General features: G+C 38.5%; 1 protein-coding gene across 7 annotated transcripts in view; it reads left to right on the forward strand.

Annotated features, from left to right (window-relative positions):
- The first annotated feature begins 437 nt into the window (after positions 1-437).
- SNX13 (sorting nexin 13) overlaps positions 438-22,007 on the forward strand; it is an 87,579-nt gene continuing 66,009 nt past the window's right edge. For 3 of the 7 annotated variants that reach the window (XM_014544652.1, XM_014544654.1, XM_014544653.1), the window contains exons 1-5: positions 438-475; positions 3,216-3,328; positions 7,257-7,359; positions 11,410-11,499; positions 13,109-13,230. In XM_014544652.1, coding sequence (XP_014400138.1) covers positions 473-475; positions 3,216-3,328; positions 7,257-7,359; positions 11,410-11,499; positions 13,109-13,230 — 431 coding nt within the window. In that variant the 5' untranslated portion in view covers positions 438-472. Of the gene's footprint in view, positions 476-1,587; positions 1,687-3,215; positions 3,329-7,256; positions 7,360-11,409; positions 11,510-13,108; positions 13,231-22,007 lie in introns of those variants that run through there. The other 4 variants (XM_014544656.1, XM_014544659.1, XM_014544655.1 and 1 more) reach the window with 3 other exon arrangements.

The following is a 22,007-nucleotide window of genomic DNA, read 5'->3' on the forward strand; positions in this document are numbered from 1 at the left end:
TGCACGAATTCATGCATGGGTGGGGTCCCTCGGCCTGGCCGGTGATCGGGGCCGATCGGGGCCAATCGAGACCAGTCGGCCAGGGGGGAAGGACCGTGAGAGGTTGGCTGTAAGAGCGCACTGACAAGCAGGGTGCAGCTCCTGCATTGAGCATCTGTTCCCGGGTGGTCAGTGCATCGTCATAGTGACCGGTAAACCGGTCGTAACAGTCACTTAGGCTTTTATATATATAGATAGGTGGGAACACTAAGAATAACATAAAGCTTATTTTTGAACAGTTCCCTATTCTGATGTTTCAATGAGCAGGTTACCTGAGCAAATGAGCACCAAACTTGCTTGATTGGATTTGTTTAATTTTATTAGTCTCTAGAATATGAAAATTTCTCTCAAACTTACTTAAGGAAAGGGTTGTCTCAAGATTTAAAAGAAATGTGACAGTAATGTCTGTTTTGTTTACTGTTAAATCACTACCATGGTAGGTATTTACAAATATTTGTTCAGCGAATGAATAAGAGTTTGTTTTCGGTGAATTTGCCACTGTTTTCAAGTGCATAACATACTTATAAGATTCTGAAAGGGAATTTTTAGACAGTTGAGCATCTCCATATTAACTAATTGTTGCATTAAATAATCTTCCCCATATTAACTTAATTGTGGTTCTTTTTTGATAAGTTTTTTAATTGTGGAAGGTATGATTCAAATAGAAGAACAAAACATTTATGTAGTTTAACCAGTTAACTACCATAAGCGTCTATAGATGCAAGCGGCGAACCTTTTTTAATTAAATTCAAAATACTATGGCAGTTAACTGGTTAAAAAGCAAACACCTGGTTAAGAAGCAGAATACTATGAGTATTTGAAAAGCCCCCAGGTGTTGTCCTCCCATTGCAAGCGCTCTTTCTTTATCCCCAGAGATAGCCACTTTGCTTGGTTTTATTTTTAAGACCTTTGAATATATCAAAATTTATCCTTAATTAGTTGTTTAATTTTGAAAAAACGGACTAGCAAGCATAAATCTTAACTGTAAAGAAAGAGTAATATTGCTACTATTAGATGAAGTCTCACTGAAGGAGGTAGGTGAATAGTCTCATTTCTGCTTTCCTGAGAGTTGACAAGAACTCTTTTCAGGGAAGTCCATGGATAAGACTTTGAGTGAATCCTGGGAAATAGCATCTGTTTCCCATAGTTGGACATCTGGCAGTACTGTGGTACCAGTCTATATAGAAAAAGTAAAAAAAAAAACAAAAACAAAAAACCAAAACACTGAGTGACATAAATGGAAAAATAGGAAGAATCAATATTATAAATTCTCTTTAAATCCTGTCTAAGATTTCTGTTTATGTATCATCTAATCTTTGAGAGCTTCTTAGATCAACCAGATAAAGTTGCTTTATTTTTCACTATAATGCTTATCTCTGTCTAATAGAATATATAGTTATTTACTTATTTGTCTTTTTTCCCTTTCTGGTGTGTAAACTTAAAAAGATATGTATATATCCTACACCCAGAGTGGAGGATGGTAGAGCCCTAACTGTCCCAACCCACTTCTGCCTCCATTCCCTTTTTCCAGAAGATTGGGGGGGAAAAACACGTCAAAATGATATGCCTGTGAAGAAAGTGCAACATGTTTAGAAACACTGGTAAGAAAAGCTTTGAAAAACACCGTCAAGGGGATCCCACTACAAGGTAATCAGATTCCCCTTTTCTGGAACTCCTATAGCACAAAGGAGGTCACTTTCTGTTTCCCTTTCTAACAGACCAGACTTCTGGATTAGGCATTTTGGCTGCATATGGACTAATAATTGCAAGACCACAATACAGGGCCCAATTCCAGCTACAAAATTACTCAGTGCCAATGAATGATGTGATGGTACCTTATAATCCTCTGGGAAAATTTTCCCATCTAACCCCAGAGGTGGGAGATGCAGGTCTAGGACATATCCAGGCTCAGACCAAATGGCAGTGCTTGGACTGCAACCAAGTAATCACTGCAAAGTAGTTCCAGGTAGCAAGAAATTACATCCAGATTCTCATGGAGACTACTGTAGGATATAGAGTAGGAGCATGAGAGCAGTCAAACCTCGTGTAAATAATGTTGCTTTGCTTTTTAAAAAATTAATGAGGGTCTGCTCATCTTTCTCCCCTTATTGAATGTAGCCTTACCAGGATATGTTTTATGCACTGGTTTCCCCAGCACATAGGAAGCATTCAATGATTGTGAATGAATGAATGAAAATGAATAAATACTAGTACAACTGTCCTTTCTCTCATAATTCACAGCACTTACTGTCTATTCCATAGTTTTTTGGTCATTAATTTTGTTCAGTTTAGCATCTTATAATGCTTTGTATTATTTTCTTTTGGTTCAGTGTCTAATTGTTTCATTCCTATAAGACAGTCTTCTCTGTGCTCCTTGATGGAAAGAGACAAATGCTTCCCTGTATACCTCACAGTGCAAGGCAGATGGATATAGCTTGTTGAATTGAATACATGTATTTATTCATAATGACTTAAATTGCTAAAATCCAGTTTGCCTTCAACAAAAGTATTTTTATTGGATTCTAAATGAAATAGGGTTTTTTGTTGTTTTTTTAATTACGGATAATTTTTGGAGATGTTTTGTTGCGCTCATGATAAATTTTGCTAAGTGGAAGTTGGAAGTTTAGTGATTATAATTTTACAAATTTCTACACACAGTTTGAATTGAAAATAGCACAATTTTCAGTGAGAGACAGATTTCTTACCTGGAAATGTTAATTTAAAAAATAAGTTATACTATAGTTATATTTCAACTTAGCTTTGAAATGAAGCATTGAAAATAAGCACAAATTTAGTCTACATTTTACATATGCTTTTGCATATAAAAATACACAAATGTTTTTATAAATACTTTATCATTTCTCATCCCAGCATATTATTTAACAATGTGTATAACTATTTATTTTTGTACCTTTACATTTTCACTAGATTTTAAAAAAATCATTACTGATGTTCTATGAATAAATCTCTTCCTACATTCAGGTTTTGTATATCATTTCTTGGAGATAAATGTCCAACATTGTACTTAACACTTTCAAAAGTAAATATTTTAACAGTAATTAAAACAGTACTATAAATGTACAAAAGGAGAAATTTAAAACTATAAAAAAGTTTTGTTGGTTCCTTTATAATTCATATTTATTTTTAAAAACTTTTTTTTGTTTGCTTTATTTCAGACCAGTCTGTCCATATGGGGATGGGGAAGCCTTGGCGTTGTCCTTTCTCTAATAACCTTTGGACCCTTTGTAATATTTTATTTGGCATTTTATATCCTCTGCTTTGTGGGTGGGTAAGTATAATCAGTTATAATTTTGCAATTCATATGTCATGTTCTGTTTTTCAAAATTGAAAAAAATAACCAAGAGAAACGGAAGTATGGTTTATTATGAATGCTATTTTTCCAAATTGTTTTTACCAAAGTTTAAAAATAAAATAGACACATTTATAGAAATAAGATGATAATGGTCATTATTTGTGCCAGAAATATGGTTAGTCATCTTCAAAAATAAAATAGTTGATACAAACTTCTTTGTGATAAAGGAAAATTTTTACGATTTTTAAAAATTCCTTTTGGTTTTATTACTCCTTTAAGGTTGAAATTACTTTATTATAATAGTAACAAAATAAGTAAGTTATATTGATAACACATCAAATTTTACATGGAGATAATTGTGTTATTGATTAGACTTCTAACAATGTTAATTGTTTTTCTTTTGTTAAGAAAATTCAAACACCTGAATTTGCAGTTTTTTTCTTCATGGTTATTTGGTTTGCAGTTTATACTTTTTACCTTGCCTTGATAAACCTTTACGAGAGAGGTTTCAGTCATGATTTTGTATAGCTTCCCATGCAGAACATTTGATATCAGACATGTAAGAGAGTGTATACATGAGAGATTCTTGTTTTAGGTATTCTAATCAGCTTAGCTGAAATGTGCATTTTGTTGTTAACACATATGTGTGCATATGTGTGTGTGTGTATATATATGTATATACATATATACATATATATACATATATATACACACACATATATATATATAGATGATACATTTCTGTAATTATTTGTGAAATAAGTACCTATGAGTTCTTTTAAAATATATTTTGAAACCCCCAAATTTGGAGGAGTTATAGGTTTAACGGACTTCACTGAATTGAATAGCATATATAAACTGTGGCCTGAAAGAATGTATAAGACACTAAAAGAGTGGCTTCTGAATATATCAGTTACCTATTACCTCTTTCAGGATATGGGTTTGAAAGTAATGCATAGCCATTTTTATAGGGAGTGCACCATTGACTGTTGAACAAGTGAGAATTAAAGGACTATTCATAAAATTATTTTTTATTTTAGTTTTAGTATTTTTATTAGAATTGCTTAGATACTATAACGGTGTATTGAACAATTAAGAAATAAGTGATAGGAATCAGATAAATGGAGTCCTGAATATCTTTACTGATTATAAAGATGATTGAAGACTATAGATCTGTAGCCATTTGGCTTCTAAATTACATTCCTTAATCGTAAGCTAAGGCCAGAGCTGCATGGTTGCACCTTTCCCGTGTAGGGTTATAACTGCTTTTCCTTATTTGAAAGGAGATTGTCTTGAGGTGTTTCTTTGAAAGAAGAGATTTCTTCTATTTCACTAATTGAATAAGTGCTTGGCAAAAGTGAAGGAGAAGGATTTTCCAATACTTCAGAGAAGAAGGAAATTTTAGGTTTATAGAGGAAGGTAGGATCCCTAGGAACCCTTGGAAGATGGAGAGGTGGAGAATTACTTCTTTTTGACTAAACTATTTTATATAAAATTTGGGAAAGAGAAAAGGGTAATGAGTGCATTCATTTCAAAGTCACGGGAGCCTCTGCTGTTTCCTCTTTGCATCTGCTAATTTTTTAAGGAATAATTTTCAAAAACATTTTTGGATACTTGTAAAGTATGTAAACATCCTATATAATAAAAGCCTAATATGCAAATTGACCAAATGGCGGAACAACTGGTCACTATGATACACACTTACCACCAGGGGGCAGACGCTCAACACAGGAGCTGCCTTCAGCCCGCAGGCCCCAGGCCAGCCAAGGCGGGTGCCAGCAGGGGCCTCCCCCCCCCCGCCCCATCGCCCTGCCAGTCGCCTTGCAGAGGGAGGCGACTGGTGGCAGTGGTGGGGGGCAGGGCTGGCAAGCAGGTGGCACCAGTTCGGCCAAGGTGGGTGCCAGCAGGGGCCCCCCAATCGCCCTGCCGGTCACCCCACAGATCGGCCCTGATCACTGGCCAGGCCTAGGGACCCTACCTGTGCATGAATTTCGTGCACTGGGCCTCTAGTTTTTAGATAAGATGGGACATTGGAAAGTGTGGGAGAGCCACTAAAAACTCTTTAGATAATATTAAGTCACATGGTAGGGTGTGAAATTTCAAGTTACATAAATTGATGTTCTGTTTCAGATCCCAGTGAAACTCACTGCCACAATAGGGGACTTCTACTTACATATTAGCAATCCTCTCAGAACGAGATTTGTTAACTATGCACTTCTAGGTTATTCAGTTATGGGCAGTGGGTACCATAATTCCCGAAGGAAGTCTTTCTTATTTTGGCGGTAGTTATGAAGAATATTGTCCCTTCTTTAACTTAGTATAGTTTAATGGCTATGAATTTTAAAAGCAAAAATATGCTTTCAAATAACAATGTCAAGTAAAAACATTTCATATAATTAAAATAATTTCTTAATTATAGTAGGTTTATTGTGTAAGTTTTAAAAAATACATTTTTGTTCTTTTTTTACTTAAAATGCAAACGAGAGGAATTAATAAATTTTTCTGTGAAAACCACTTTTTTATTTTTTGCTAATAACACTTAAGTTTTTAAGTTCTGCAGTTTATTTATAATGTTGAAAATGTATATATTTTGCATATAGTTAAAGCTAATCCCTTATTTTCTAGTTATAAGAATACTTTTGGAAAGAAAAGCACTGATGAATTTGTTTTGTTTTTGATTGTTACTTTGGCATACCATTTATACTGTATTATAGGTTATTTAATGGCATTCTATTATGTTTGTTTGGTTATGCAATCATTTGTTCTACCTGTTTTTACTTAACCTCAGTGCTAAAGCTATTAGGTTCTTTGTAAGATCAGACTTTTCCTTAGCCTACTTCCCTGATTTCATACTCTGTGCAAAGGTTTATATTTTATTAGTCTGTTCCAAGATGATGTTTTTAGAAGTACATTGTTTACTTTATATAGTGTCTGTAACTGTGCTTATAACCAGGTAAAACTGAAATACAGAGCCAATGTGAATCTTAATATTAACATCAGATACAACACAGATGAAATTTACTGGTAATTCTGAGACCAGCCTTTTAAAATGAAACAAAAACAGAATTGATGACATAAGCTGATGTTATTTTATTTGTGTTTTCCACTTTCCCCCCTGCTTTTGTGATGCCAGTACTGAAGCGCAGTGAAGTAACAGGTAGCCACAAAAAGCAGAGAACCTTGAGAATCTTCAGTAGTTGAAGCTGCCTATATATGATTTTTCACTGTTCCCTTCTTGTCCCTACAATCTTTGAATCACTGTAAGATTATTGTATGATTATTACAAAATTAAAATTTAGTTTTCCTCCTGATGGAATTTCTGTCTACTTAGTAGTGCTTAGAGTTAATTGGTAAATTTTAAATATAGAAAATATTGATAGCATTTAGTCAATACTTGAGTTTAACTTGAGTTTAATTTTCCTTTATTAATTCCGGGCTTATTTAAATAAATAATAAATTGGGTCACTATTTTACATGTAGCCTTTGTGTTGTAGTCATAGTGAGAAGTTATTAAATCTCATGTTAATTAGCAATACAGCATGTGTTTTAACTATTGATTTAGATCTCATTTGTTTTTGTCTTTGGTTATTAGCTAGCCTACTTATTTAAGGAGGGCTGATTTTCCTACAGTTTGAAATGTTGCCTGAGATTTTTTTATGATTTTTTATTTTTTTATTCTGGATGAAAACTTGGAAAGGCATTATTGTGTAAATTTACAAATGTTGATAGTTAATTTAAATTTCAGAGCATAGCAAAATCTGTCAATTCCTTGCCTTGTCAAAGTCACAAACTGATATTTTAGTGAATGATAAGCCACCTATTAAATCTGAAAAAATATTTGGTAATAGATGTGTTAGATTATAGTAAAATTTTGTTTTCATATCTATAATTAAATTTTTTTCAGGGGTTTTGTGGTTACTCTTCTGTTTGGAAAAACAAACTCAGAGAAGTACCTAGAGCAGTGTGAACACTCATTTCTTCCTCCAACATCAACTGGAATTCCTAAGGTAAATAGTGTAAAGGAATGTGAAACCTCAGTCCTCTTCTACATAATGATAACTACAAATGTGATCATCCATTTATGGCTTAGCAGATTTTTCTATAATTCATTCATATTCATTATAAATTTATGGGAGACTTTCTGATTGTGCCTAGAAAAATGCATTTTAACAAGTTACCTTTTAAACTTTGTCAGATGTTAAAACTACGAATACAAATTTGGGGAAAAACAGAAAATTGGAGTGTTTTCTTCTATCCTTAAACTAGACTTTAAAAGTATCACATATATGATTTGTGTCAATGAATATAATGTTTTGAATGAAATAAATAACAAAGGAACCAGAGGGAGAAAGGGTATACTTTTTATTTAACTCACTTGAAAACTGTAGTTTGCAATTAGGCTATGCATTATTTATAATTTTAATAAGTTAGGGCCAATTTTATATCATCTTGAATGTTCTTTTTTAAATTCTTTTTTCAATCCTATATAATAAAAGCCTAATATGCTAAGTGTCTAGTCATTCGATTGTCCGTTCAACCAATCAAAGCATAATATGCTAATGATATGCTAGGGCCGCTCAACCACTCGCTATGACGTGCACTGACCACCAGGGGGCAAACAGATGACCAGTCGACTAGTTGCTATGACATGCACTGACCACCAGGGGGCAGACGCTCTGACCAGTAGGTTAGCTTGCTGCTGGGGTCTGGCTGATTGGAACTAAGCAAGACAGGCCGGACATTCTCTGGAGCCCTCCTGCAGTCCCTCCCCTGCTGGCCAACCTCCCGCGTCCCTCCCCAGCCCCGATTGTGCAATTACCAATTGGCAAATAATCCTTTAGGTTTTAGTTTGCCACTGTTATTTTTAAAATCCTAAAATCCTGGCCTGTGCCCTCTCGCAATCTGGGATGCCTCGGGGGATGTCAGAGAGCCAGTTTCGGCCCAATACCTCAGGCCGGGCCAAGGGACCCCACTGGTGCACAAATTCGTGCAATAGGCCTCTCATGTCATATAAATAAAATTGGATTTGAGTAAGATAGATAGGCTTCAGTTTTGCATTGTCTCAATTTTTATTGTAGGATGGGGATGGTTTCACCTTTTATAAAGAGAGACAATTGGTCTGGAGCTGCTGCTAGGAATTTAACTTTACAATTATTATTTTGTTCAATTTGTGCTAAGATGTAGGAGATGCAGAGAAAGTAATATATAAAGTATTATTTTACATTACTGAAATAACCCTATCCCACTGATTTTCATATTAATAATTTTTTCTAATACTGTAACTTTTAAAATAATCTGAAACTTTTTTGTCCTCCTTTATGACTCCTGTTAATGTGTACTTTGAGTTTGCTCACAAATCTTTCTGAGGAAATGAACCTTTTCTTTTTTTGAATCAATTCTCAGCCATTTGTAGTTTCCATTCATTTGAGTGATAAATAGAAGATGGGAATATTTTATAATTAAGATCCCAGCCTTGGCCCCTGTGGTTGGGCATCATTCCAAGCACTGAAAGGTTGATTCAATCCCCTGTCAGGTCACATGCCAAGGTTGCAGGCTCCATTACCTCTGGGGGGTGTGCTGGAGGCAGCCAACTGATATTTCCTTCTCACATTGATGTTTGTCTTTCTCCCTCCCTTCCCCTTCAACTCTCTCTAAAAATCAATTAAAAAGTAAGATCCCAAACAGTAATATATCATAGTCAAGACTGGTATTCATAATATATTTTAGTAGATGGTCTAAAAAATAGTGATTTTGATTTGCTTTTTCTAAAATGCTTTATAAGCATGTTTTATGAAAAATTCTTAGAGGTTTTATAAACATGAACCGTATGTTTTATATGTATAAATATATACATCTATCTACACTAATAAAAGAGAAACATGGTAATTGGCGTACGACCGCTACCCTTTTCATTGGCTAATCAGTGAGTATATGCAAATTAACTGTCAGCCAAGATGGCGGCCGGCAGCCAGGCACTGAAGCGAGCAGGGAGGCTTGCTTGCTGCAGACTCCAACGTTCCCCGCCTAACTTGCCAGCCTCTCAGTTGCAACTCTAAGCAACTATATACTATGTTGCAAATAAGAAGCTAAACAAAACCCCAGAAAAGGGCTTCCATTCAGCCGGGCTCGGACCGCAACATTGTATCTATGTTTTCAGCAGCAAGGCCCCAGAGCTAAAGCTGGCCCAAAAAAAAAAAAAAAAAAAGAGAAGAAAACAAGGAGCGGTTGGAAGCTTCAGTCACTCGCCAGCCGGAAAACAGCCCTCAGCCCCTCACCCAGACTGGCCAGGCACCCCAGTGGGGACCCACACCCTGAAGAGTGTGTGACCAGCTGAAAACAGCCCTCAGCCCCTCACCCAGACTGGCCAGGCACCCCAGTGGGGACCCACACCCTGAAGAGTGTGTGACCAGCTGAAAACAGCCCTCAGCCCCTCACCCAGACTGGCCAGGCACCCCAGTGGGGACCCACACCCTGAAGAGTGTGTGACCAGCTGAAAACAGCCCTCAGCCCCTCACCCAGACTGACCAGGCACCCCAGTGGGGACCCCCACCCTGATCCAGGACACCCTTCAGGGCAAACCAGCCAGCCCCTACCCATGCACCAGGCCTCTATCCTATATAGTAAAAGGGTAATATGCCTCCCAGCACCGGGATCAGCGGAGCAGCGAGGCTCCCGGCACCGGGATCAGCGTGACAGGGGGCAGCGCCCAAACCCCCTGATCGCCCTGCGGCTCTGTGTGATACAGGGGGCTGCGCCCAAACCCCATGATCGCCCTGTGGCTCTGTGAGTGACAGGGGGCGGGGCCACAACCTCCCTATCCGCCCTACTCTGTTCGTGACAGGGGAAGGCACCCCAACCCCCTGATCAGCCCTCCTCTGTGCCTGATAGGGGGGAGCTCCCCAATCCCCTGATTGCCCTGCGGCTCTGTGTGTGACAGGGGGCAGCGCCCAAACCCCCTGATCGCCCTGTGGCTCTGTGAGTGACAGGGGGCGGGGCCACAACCTCCCTATCCGCCCTACTCTGTTCGTGACAGGGGAAGGCACCCCAACCCCCTGATCAGCCCTCCTCTGTGCCTGATAGGGGGGAGCTCCCCAATCCCCTGATTGCCCTGCGGCTCTGTGTGTGACAGGGGGCGGGGCCACAACCTCCCTATCCGCCCTACTCTGTTCGTGACAGGGGAAGGCACCCCAACCCCCTGATCAGCCCTCCTCTGTGCCTGATAGGGGGGAGCTCCCCAATCCCCTGATTGCCCTGCGGCTCTGTGTTTGACAGGGGGGAGCTCAGCCTAAGCAAACAAACCACCATTCGACCAGTTGCTATGACGTGCACTGACCACCAGAAGGCAGACGCTCAACGCAGGATCTCACCCTGGTGGTCAGTGCACTCCCACAGCCAACCTCCTGTGGCCGGCCATCGAACCGCGGTCCCTCCCCCTGGTAGCCGACCCCAATCTCCGGTTAGGCCAAAGGATCCCACCCGTGCACGAATTTATGCACTGGGCCTCTAGTAAATATATATAAGTAGGCTTTGGTTTGTATTTTTAATTGAAGAGTGAACCACTACTTTTCATCTTGTTTCCAGACAACTGATCTTTCTGAAGACTACAGAGAAATGAACAAATTACTTTTCTTTAGTTGTTAAAAAATCATCCCTAAGTAAAATCAACTTAAAGGATATTGTTGCCAACTGTTTTGGGCTGGGAGGGGAAAAAGGGAAGAGGAAAATTAATAATTTAACTCAGTTAAACTAATTTATGGTTTAAAGTTTCATTGAAATATGTCAACATTATCTCTGTATATTTTCAGTTTTCTCACATTCTAAATAATGTTTTCAGATTTTATTACATTTTTGAAATTAAGAATAGATTTTTATTTTTGGTTAGTAGTTTTGCTAACTTGAGAAGTAGTGTTTTGTTTTTACTAGAGTATCAAGAAATAAGGTTATTTATGTACTTGAAGATAATGACAGGAAAGTTACAATGAATATTCAGTTCGAAGTAAACCACAGAGATTTTAAATCAAGAAACTATGCAGTAAGATGTGATGGTTTCCTTTAAGTGTTTAGAAGAAATGAAACGTGAAGCCGGGACTATAAAGATCGATAGAAGATTAACTGGTGCCAATATAATTGATGAACCTCTCCAGCAAGTGAGTTTTAGTATGTGGTATTTGAATTCCATATATTGTGTGCTAGGTGTATTTCTTTTGAAAATAATTTTGCTATTTATGTAACATGCTAGAAATATAATTCTACCCTTGGTTCTAAATTTAAAGATGCTGCCTTATTTATGAACTAATTTATAATGAGCTACTGTATTTAATAGTAAGCCTTTTGATTGATTTTGCATTTAGAAAAAAAGTTTTTACTGACATATTTGATAATGTTTTTAGTTATTTTATAGTTAAAGTGTAATCTTTAGCTAATGAACAAACTTACTGCTTTGGTAAATCAGACACAATTCCCTACTAGTTTTATTACTTGGTAAAGTGCATTTACTTTCTTCGATTCAACAACATTCAAAAGTTAGAATTAAGCACTGACTGGTTTGGCTCAGTGGATAGAGCATTGGCCTGCGGACTGAAGGGTCACAGGTTCGATTCCAGTCAAGGGCATGTGCCTCGGTTGCAGGCTCAGTCCTCAGCCCTGGTTGGGGCCTGTGCGGGAGGCAACCAATCGATGTGTGTGTCTCACATTGATGTTTCTCTCTCTCCCTCTCTCTCTCCCTTCCACACTCTAAAAATCAATGAGAAAATGTCCTCAGATGAGGATTAACAAAAAAAAAGACTCTAAGTTTGCCCCAGCCGGTTTGGCTCAGTGGATGGAGATCAGCCTGCACACCAAAGGGTCCCGGGTTCGATTCTGGTCAAGGGCATGTACCTTGGTTGCAGGCTCCTCCCCAGCCCTGGCCCTCGTCAGGGCTCCTGCAGGAGGCAACGAATTGATGTGTTTCTCTCACATCGATATTTCTGTCTTTCCTTCTCTCTTCCATTCTCTCTAAAAATCCATGGGAAAATATCCTCAGGTGAGGATTAACAAAGACAAACAAACAATAAACAAATAAAGGTGATTAAATGTTTTTAAAAAAAGTTAGAATTAAAAATATTCTCCCCCCAAATATTTTTCACTGATTTTTTAAAATTACATGATTATTATAAGTAATGTGTATCTTAAAATTCTAACAGTCATTTGATAGATAAACCCATGTTTAGTTTATCTGAATTACAAAAACATTATAAATTAAGTTGTATTATGTGCTATTTATTGGCTAACTTAATACTGCTGGCAGTATAGAAGGTGTTAGAATTAAGTGAACTATGTCGTTTTTGTAATTTGAAAGGAATCTGAAGATATAATCTTGGAAAAATTGTGGTTTTTTTTTTGGAGAATTAGGGTCCATTGGCATTACTTTTCATCTTATTAAATCAAACTGATTAAAACTCTTCATTATATAATAACATTGAAAGTTTACTTTTTTTGCAGGCACCGTCTTTGTGAATTTGGAGTGGACTTGGCCATAGATAGCTAATTAAAAAAAATTTGGGAAACTTAGGAATTGGGATACCAAAATAATTTTAAAATTTTTGAAATAGTTTTTGGCATATTGATGCTTTTAAAATAAAAGCAGTTATTTACCACCACAATTTAGTGTATAGAGAATAATTACCAATTGGCAAATAATCCTTTAGGTTTTAGTTTGCCACTGTTATTTTTAAAATCCTAAATAGTTGTATTTTTCCCCCAATATTCTTGTTTTAGGTTATCCAGTTTTCCTTGAGGGATTATGTCCAGTATTGGTATTATACACTAAGTGATGATGAATCTTTTCTTCTTGAAATTAGACAGACTCTTCAAAATGCACTCATTCAGTTTGCTACTAGGTAAGGTCACTGCATTTTTTTTTTTTTTTTTTTTGCTGAAAAATTTATGTTGTTCGTACCAATAGTGAAATAACTTAAGTAGGAGGGGAAAATTAATTATAGTTGACCCTTTAATAACTTGGGGGTTAGGCATGCTGACCCCTGCACAGTTGAAAATTCGCATGTGACTTGACTCCCCCAACCTGTAAGCCTTACCAATAACAAGCAGTCAATTGACACATGTTTTGTTTGTTATATATTACTAGTGGCCCGGTGCGTGAAATTCATGCAGGGGCGGGGGTGTCCCTCAGCCTGGCCTGCACCCTCTCCAATCTGGGACCCCTCGGGGGATGTCCGACTGCCGGTTTAGGCCCAATCCCTGCAGTCGGACATCCCTCTCGCAATCCGGGACTGCTGGCTCCTAACCATTCATCTGCCTGATTGCCCCTAACCACTCTGCATGCCGGCTTGCTTGCCCCCAACTGCCCCCCGTGCCTGCCTGCTCGCCCCAACTTTCCCCCCCCTGTAGATAGGACTAGTGGCCCCGTGCACGAAATTTGTGCATGGGGGCGTGGCCAGCCTGGGTGAGGGACTGAGAGCCATTTTTAGGCTGGCCACGCCCCCTTCAGGGTGTGGGTCCCTGCTGGGGTGCCTGGCCAGCTTGGGTGAGGGGCTGAGGGCTGTTTGCAGGCCCCTCTCTCGGCGGCTGGCCCAGGCGACCCAAGCCTCCTGCACACTCGGGTTGGCTCCTTGGCCGCTGCCCACAGGCCCCTCCTTCAGCAGCTGGCCAGTTTGGGCAGGAAGCTTGGGTTGCCCCCAGCGATGGAGGAAGCCAAGCTTCCTCTGTCCCCAGGGGCTACCCAAGCCTCCTGCTCGTTCTGGCCTACTCTGTGGCCGCCGCCCACAGGCCCCTCCTTCAGCGGTCGGCCAGGGCAGACAGGAAGCTTGGGTTGCCAGAGGCCTCTCCTTCAGTGGCCGGCCCAGGCGACCCAAGCCTCCTGCACGCTCAAGCTGGCTCCGTGGCCGCCGCCCACAGGCCCCTCCTTCAGCGGTCGGCCAGGGCAGACAGGAAGCTTGGGTTGCCAGAGGCCTCTCCTTCAGTGGCCGGCCCAGGCGACCCAAGCCTCCTGCACGCTCAAGCTGGCTCCGTGGCCGCCGCCCACAGGCCCCTCCTTCAGCGGTCGGCCAGGGCAGACAGGAAGCTTGGGTTGCCAGAGGCCTCTCCTTCAGTGGCCGGCCCAGGCGACCCAAGCCTCCAGCCCGCTCCAGCTGGCTCTGTGGCCACCACCATCTTTGTCCTGCTAATTTGCATATTCCCTCCTGATTGGCTATGGGAGTTGTGGATGTACGGTAAATTTACATATTTATCTATTGTAGATATTTTTACAATAAAACTATAGAAAAGAGATGTTATTAAGAAAATCATAATACAGAGAAAATACATTATTAGTACTGTACAGTTTTTTTAAAAAATCTGCATATCAGTAGGCTTGTGCAATTCAAACCCATATTGTTTAAGGGTCCACTGTATTAAAAGGTAAGTTGAACAGTAGATTATAGATAACTTGGATTATAGAATTAGAACCCTAAAAACCTTTAAATTATTCCTTTAAATTTAATCTTTACATTTACAGAATGTTTATTTTGATTAAGCCCTGTTCTCTTAGTCTCTAGGTCTGTTTCTTCCTGGGGTCCAGTCATGTTTCAAAGTCTTTCGCCCCCCTTATTGATAATTTGTTCCTCCTTACCCAGATACTCTGTTTTATTTGAGTGCTGAGGAAATTAGTTTTTCTTACTTTTGGCATATACCTAATGGAAGTCCTCTTAATGAAAGAAGAAACCAAAAGAGCATAAGTTATTGGAGACTATTCAGTTTATTATTTGTTTATAGGAGAGAAGTGCATTTTGGTGATTTTGCTTTAAGAAACAGCCACTTGTATAGTATCTCCCATATAACAAAATATTTTGGTTTATATCCTTGTACTTGATTTTTTGAGGGGGCCATTTCATACCCAGAAATGACTTATTTTTGAAAGAAAGGATTTGTTTTTCTATGAGTTTACAGTCTTTTTATTTTTTTATTTTTTATCAAAGATTTTGCTTCCCAATACACAGAGATTTTCTTACTAACCTATATCATCAAGGCCTTAGGCTGCATGTCATGGCCATGAGTACACTCAAATCTGAAAGTTATTTTCTAGCCAATCCCTCTTTTTTCTCACTTAGATTCTTGAAATACATTCTTGTACTTTCGAGAATCTTGGAGATTTTTTTCCCCTAGGACTCTTACTGTGTTTTTATCTCTGTTATATGTATGTTAGCTGCCTTACCTTTGAGTGGGCTCTGACTTTTGGGAACACTGTGAATGAGTGAAATCCACAATGTCCTGTCCTCAACATTCCGACTCAGCTCCTGTAGACTCATGCCTTCTTTTATGCAGTCAATCCACCTCATATTTGGTCTTCCTTTTTTCTACTGCCTTCTCTTTTTCCTAGCATTATTATCTTTCCCAAAGAAATCTGTCTTCTCATGATGTACCCAAAGTAGGACAGCTTCAGTATTGTCATTTTTGCCTCTAGCAAAGTTTCAGGCCTCATTGGCTCTACAACCCACTCTGCACATAGCGATTTTTCCAGCTCGTCTGCTCTGTCAAAACTTTTCCTCTGTAACTCAGTTGATTCTAAGCTTGAGAGTGGGATGTTAATTCCTCAATCTTAGGGAGGCTTGCTATAAGGTTATGGCTTGAACAATAACCTTACTTGTTGAGATAGGTTTGAACGTCTCCCTTATATTTAACACCAAACATTTGCAAAGTAGCCAGCTCTAAATATGAGTGTAGACCGTGGGCAAACTACAGCCCGCAGGCCGGATCCGGCCCGTTTGAAATGAATAAAACTAAAAAAAAAAGACCGTACCCTTTTATGTAATGATGTTTACTTTGAATTTATATTAGTTCACACAAACACTCCATCCATGCTTTTGTTCCGGCCCTCCGGTCCAGTTTAAGAACCCATTGTGGCCCTCGAGTCAAAAAGTTTGCCCACCCCTGAATTAGCTCAAAGAAATTCCTTTTATGTGATGTTTACTTTGAATTTATATTAGTTCACACAAACACTCCATCCATGCTTTTGTTCTGGCCCTCCGGTCCAGTTTAAGAACCCATTGTGGCCCTCGAGTCAGAAAGTTTGCCCACCCCTGGTGTAGACTCATTGTGGAACACAGAAAAGAAAGGATAATCAAAGAAGATCAGAAATTGAGTTTAATCTCCTTTATTTTACATATGTAACACTAGTGAGTGGTAGGTATTCTTTCGGTCATTTACTGCTTTCTGTAGTAACAATATCCTAATGATTTTTCTTCAAAAGGGTGGGAATAAGAAGAGTTCATTATTCTTGTGTCTGACTGCCTAAGAGTATCTTAAAATATAGCAAATTATTGACATGGAAAGAACTTTGAACTAGTAATTGAAAGACTTGTGTTTGCATCCTCTTCTACCACTTTTCTGTGGAACTGTGAGCAAGTATTTTAAACTCTTTGAATGTTGGTATTTATCATCTATAATAATAAAAGCATAATATGCTAATTAGATGGGGCAGCCGAACGACCTTCTGGACATCATTCCGGACATCCTTCTAGACCAGTGGTTCTCAACCTTCCTAATGCCGAGACCCTTTAATACAGATCCTCATGTTGTGGTGACCCCCAACCATAAAATTATTTTCGTTGCTACTTCATAACTGTAATTTTGCTACTGTTATGAATCGTAATGTAAATATCTGATATGCAGGATGTATTTTCATTGTTACAAATTGAACATAATTAAAGCATAGTGATTAATCAAAAAAACAATATGTTATTATATATGTGTTTTCCGATGGTCTTAGGCGACCCCTGTGAAAGGGTCATTCAACACCCAAAGGGGTCGCGACCCACAGGTTGAGAACTGCTGTTCTAGACGAAGCCGCAGCAGTGGGGGCCGAGGCAGAGACAGTTAGGGGCGATCCAGGCAGGCAGGCAGGCGAGCAGGTAGGGCCAATCAGGCAGGCAGGTGAGCTGTTAGGGGCAATCAAGCAGGCAGGCGAGTGGTTAGGGCGATCAGGTAGGCAGGCAGGTTAGCGGTTAGGAGCCAGCGGTCCCTGGATTGCGAGAGGGTGCAGGCTGGGCTGAGGGACACCTCCGCCTGCGTGTCCCGCCCACGCGCCCCCCCCCCCCCCCCCCCGCACGAAGTTCATGCACCCGGCCTCTAGTATGTAAAATTAGCATAAATACTACCTACCCTGTTCTGTATTCCTCACAGGGTTATTGTCAGGATCAAATTCATCTATTCAGCTAGTATTTTGCGCCTATTTTGTACCATCCAGGTATTGTGGATACGGTAGTGAGTAAAACCAAATTCCTGCTCTGTGAAATATAATGAAAATAATACTTGTGAAATGTTTTGAAAATTGTGAAAGAATTTAGAAATTTAAGTTGTTATGCCATCCAGCATCCACAATTTTATAAATCAGGAAGCTAAGGTCCAGAAAGATTAACTGGTTAGTTAGGGACACAGGAAGAATTATCATTAGATTGTTCTCAGTCCAGTGTTCTTGTTTTCCCCCCATTCCCTATCAGATATATCACGATCTAGATTATTCATCTTCGTCTCCCCACCTTTCTTTCCTCTCTTTGCAGTGCTTTTCCTATTTTTGATTCCCCAATCCCTTTTCTTTAAACTTCATGTCATAATTTTTCCCCTTTCTGTATCAGTCTATGCTGTCAAGCTAAATATTTGGGCGATTCCAGGCTAAGAGCCAGATTTCTTCCATCCTAGATTGATCTGAATTTATCTCTTTGCTTTTTCATTGGCCTTAAGCTTTGGGCAAATTAATCAGCTTCTTATAAGCCGTGGTTTTGTCTTCTAAAAGACTGATAATAACTACTTTAGAGGCTATTTTTAGGCTAAAAATAATATGAAGTAAAGCTCCTAGCATACAGTAAGGCTCTGCAGTTGTTTGTTTGTGCCTTCTCTCTGAATGGTTTTATTTTTTATAATATATTTTTATTTACTTCAGAGAGGAAGTAAGAAGGAAAGAGAAACGATCAGTGATGAGTGAGAATCATTGATTAGCTGCCTCCTGCGAGCCCCCTACTGGGAATTGAACCTGAAACACAGGCATGTGCCCTGATCAGGAATTGAACTGTGACCTCCTGGTTCATAGGTCAATGCTCAACCACTGAGCCACACTGGTTGGGCTGAATTACTTTATATTTGTTTATCATTTGTCCTTTCTTCTTTTCATCATTTTTTTATTACTGCTAAAATGTTCATCTTAATAGAAACTCCTGACTGTTTCCAATGTCAATATCAAGAAAATGGACTTTTTACAATCATTCCAATATTTCTTAATCTTGTTCTGTGCTTTCTGCTATGCACTGGGAAGCATATGACAAGAGCATAAGTTATCACCCCTATCCTTCACGTAATAATCTTATATAGGGTTATTAATCAGGGGCTCATGAAGACCTGAAAATGAATGCAAAACTTTTTTTACCCTATTGAGTGCTTCCATAGATTTCATTTTTAAAAAAGGGCTTATACTTAGAAAAAGTTTAGAACTTAGTGTTTATATTTATTCATCACCTTGGAGAAACAATTACAGAATATCAGCATAAATTGAAATGCTAATTTTGAAACAACAGGAAGAAGAGGACGTACTTAAAGTTTAAAGTCTTGATTGTGAGCTTTAGCTCTATTATTTATTAAGCTCTATAGCCTTGACTAGACAAAACACATAAATTATTTGAATCTGATGATTACCCATAGTATTTATCAGGTTGTTAGGATTAAATGACATCACATTTGAGATGGTACTTCGGAATGATAATATCTTAAGCTAGCATTAGTATAGCACCTGTTATTCTAGTAGCAGTTTGAGGAAGAAGACCTTTCTAGAGCACTTTTTTTTGTTGCTAATCCTTACCCAAGGACATTTTACCTTTGCCTTTTAGAGAGAGTGGAAGGGGAGAGAGAAAGAGAGAAACATCAATTGGTTGCCTTCCATATGTGCCCCGATGAGAGAATCGAACTCAACCTAGATATGTGCCCTGACCTGACTGGGAATTGAACCTGCAATCTTTTTTGGTGTATGGTACGATGCTCCAACCAATTTAACCACTCAGCCAGGGCTATCTTGGTTACTATTTTTGTTATGTTTTATGTTCCTAGGATATATATAAAGATTCTTTGACCTTATCTTAGCTTTCATTCGTTTTTTGTGTGTGTGTGTGGCGCTGTGGGGAGACAAAATTAAGGTACATGAAATGGAGAGAAATAAAGTCATCATTTGTATGGTACTGAGAGCAAATTTTCATTTGGAGATAGAGTAGACCAGGGTAACTGATGAAGACCTCATGTGGATTGAAGTCAAAACTGGTCTTCAAGAATGGATATATTGAAATAGAGAGGGATAAAGGAAATGCTAGAAAAGAGACATAGCATGAGCAAAGTTCTATGAAGGGGCATAAGATTAGGTGGTAGAAACAGTTAGGAGCTACAAATGAATAAGGAACCTTATTGCTCTTAAAAGTGAAAAGTGGTTACTAACTCCCTCCATTTTTATTCCCCTTAACCCCAAGATTAGCAGAAAGAAGATATATTCTAATGCCACTGTGTTCCATCCTGAAGGGTTTTTCCCTGGGGGAAGAAGTATGGATATGATGTATGTCCCAAGATTCATGGTTATGGTAGTAATTGTAACATTGTTTCTGGAATGACAGGGGGTATGTTCTGAAAGTTTTGCCATTTCTTTCACTACCTTTTGCCTGGAACAGTGCATATATTTGGCCCTCTGAATCATCGATGAGAAACCCAGGGATATGGAGGGCCAGCTGTGTATTTATTGAAAAAAATCTGCGTATTCACAGAGTTGTGCAACCTTCATCACATTTTAATGACCTTTGTCCACTATCAGTCCCTTCCCCATTCCTCCAAAACTTCTGGCTCTAGGCAACCACTGATCTACATTTTATCTCTATGGATTTGCCTATTTTGAACTTTTTATATGAATGAAATAATACAATATGTGGTCTTTGGGGATTGTCTTCTTTCACTTAACATAGTGCTTTCAAGGTTTATCCACGTTGTAGTATATATTAGTAGTTATTCATAAGAATAACAGCTTATTGCATGGATATACCACATTTTGTTTATCTGTTCATCACTTGGTGGGCTTTTCAGTTGTTTCCACCTTTTGGGAACGTTATGACGAATGCTACTATGAGCATTTGTGCACAAGTTTTTGTGTGGACATATGTTTTCATTTTTCTTGGTAGTATACCTGTAAGTGGAGTTTCTGGGTCATATTGTAACTTTGTTTAACCTTTTGAGAAACTACAAACTGTTTTTCAAAGTGTGCTACATTCCCACCAACAATGTATGAGGGTTTCAATTTCTCCATATCCTCATCTGCGCTTGTTATTTTCTGTCTCTTATTTTAGCCCTCCTACTGAGTATAAAGTGGTATTTCATTATAGTTTTTATTTGTATTTCCACGACAGCGAATGGTATTAAGCATTTTATTTTGTGCTTATTAGTCACCTGTATATCTTCTTTAGAGAATGCCTATTCATATGACCTTTATCCACTATCAGTCACTTTTCCCCATTTTCAAATTATTTTTCATTTTATTATTGAGTATACTGCTGCCTTTTTTGTAAATAGTTTTATTGGACACTCATACTATAACTTTGCACTTTGTCCGTGGCTGTTTTATACAACAACTAGAGGCCCGATGCATGAAATTTATGTAAGAGTAGGCCTTCCTTCCCCTGGCTGCAGGCACTGGCTTCCCTCTCGCACCCGGGACCTGGGCTTCCCTTGCAGCCCTGTCTTCATCTGGAAGGTCATCCGGAAGGACATCCAGTCTAATTAGCATAGTACGCTTTTATTATTATAGATGACAAAGTTGACTGTTGTTGCTGAGATGGTGTGGCCTGCAAAACCTAAAATAGTTGCTATTTGGCTCTTTAGAGAAAAAGTTTGCTGACCTTTGGACTAGATTAATTTTGCAGCCATTAAAACACTTAAGAAGCATTATTAAACAAATAGTAAGTATATTAGAATGAAAGTAATACAAAATAGTGCATACTCTATGATTTCAGCTCTAAAAAGTTGTAACTGTATGCGTGGCAAAGAGACTAAAAGTAAGTACACTAAAATATTAACAGCAATCTCTGGATTGTGGATTTATGATTGATTATAACTGATGCAGAAAATCTAAAGAAAGAAAATTACATTTTACAAAATGGGCTTGTATTAGAAACATTTGGTAATCAGCAATAAATATATCTAAGATGACTTTTTAAAAATAAATTCATGTTCCTGTTTCTCTGCTTTTTATGTTCTATGAAGACATAAACATGAGAATCATTATTTTTCAGCTCTAGATGCCATGTTTGGAATAGGCAGCCTTTAAATCTTTTTCTTTAGGAAGTGATCTTGAAACTAATGCTTAATATAGTGTTTTGTTTTTGATGGAATAGTGAATACGTAATAAATTTTTGTTAATTAAATTCCCGTTTATGATTTCCATGTTAATTTTTTTCCACAAAATTTTAATATATTTCACTGTTGGGCCTAGGAATGTTTCATTTATTAAGAAAAATTCATTAAAAATCTTATTTATTAAATTTCTTAACAGCATTATTTTAATATTTTAAAAATATTTTTTATTGATTTTTTACAGAGAGGAAGGGAGAGGGATAGAGAGTTAGAAACATCGATGAGAGAGAAACATCGATCAGCTGCGTCCCGCACA

This window comes from Myotis brandtii, unplaced genomic scaffold (assembly GCF_000412655.1).
Source record: "Myotis brandtii unplaced genomic scaffold, ASM41265v1 scaffold374, whole genome shotgun sequence".
NCBI lineage: Eukaryota > Metazoa > Chordata > Mammalia > Chiroptera > Vespertilionidae > Myotis > Myotis brandtii.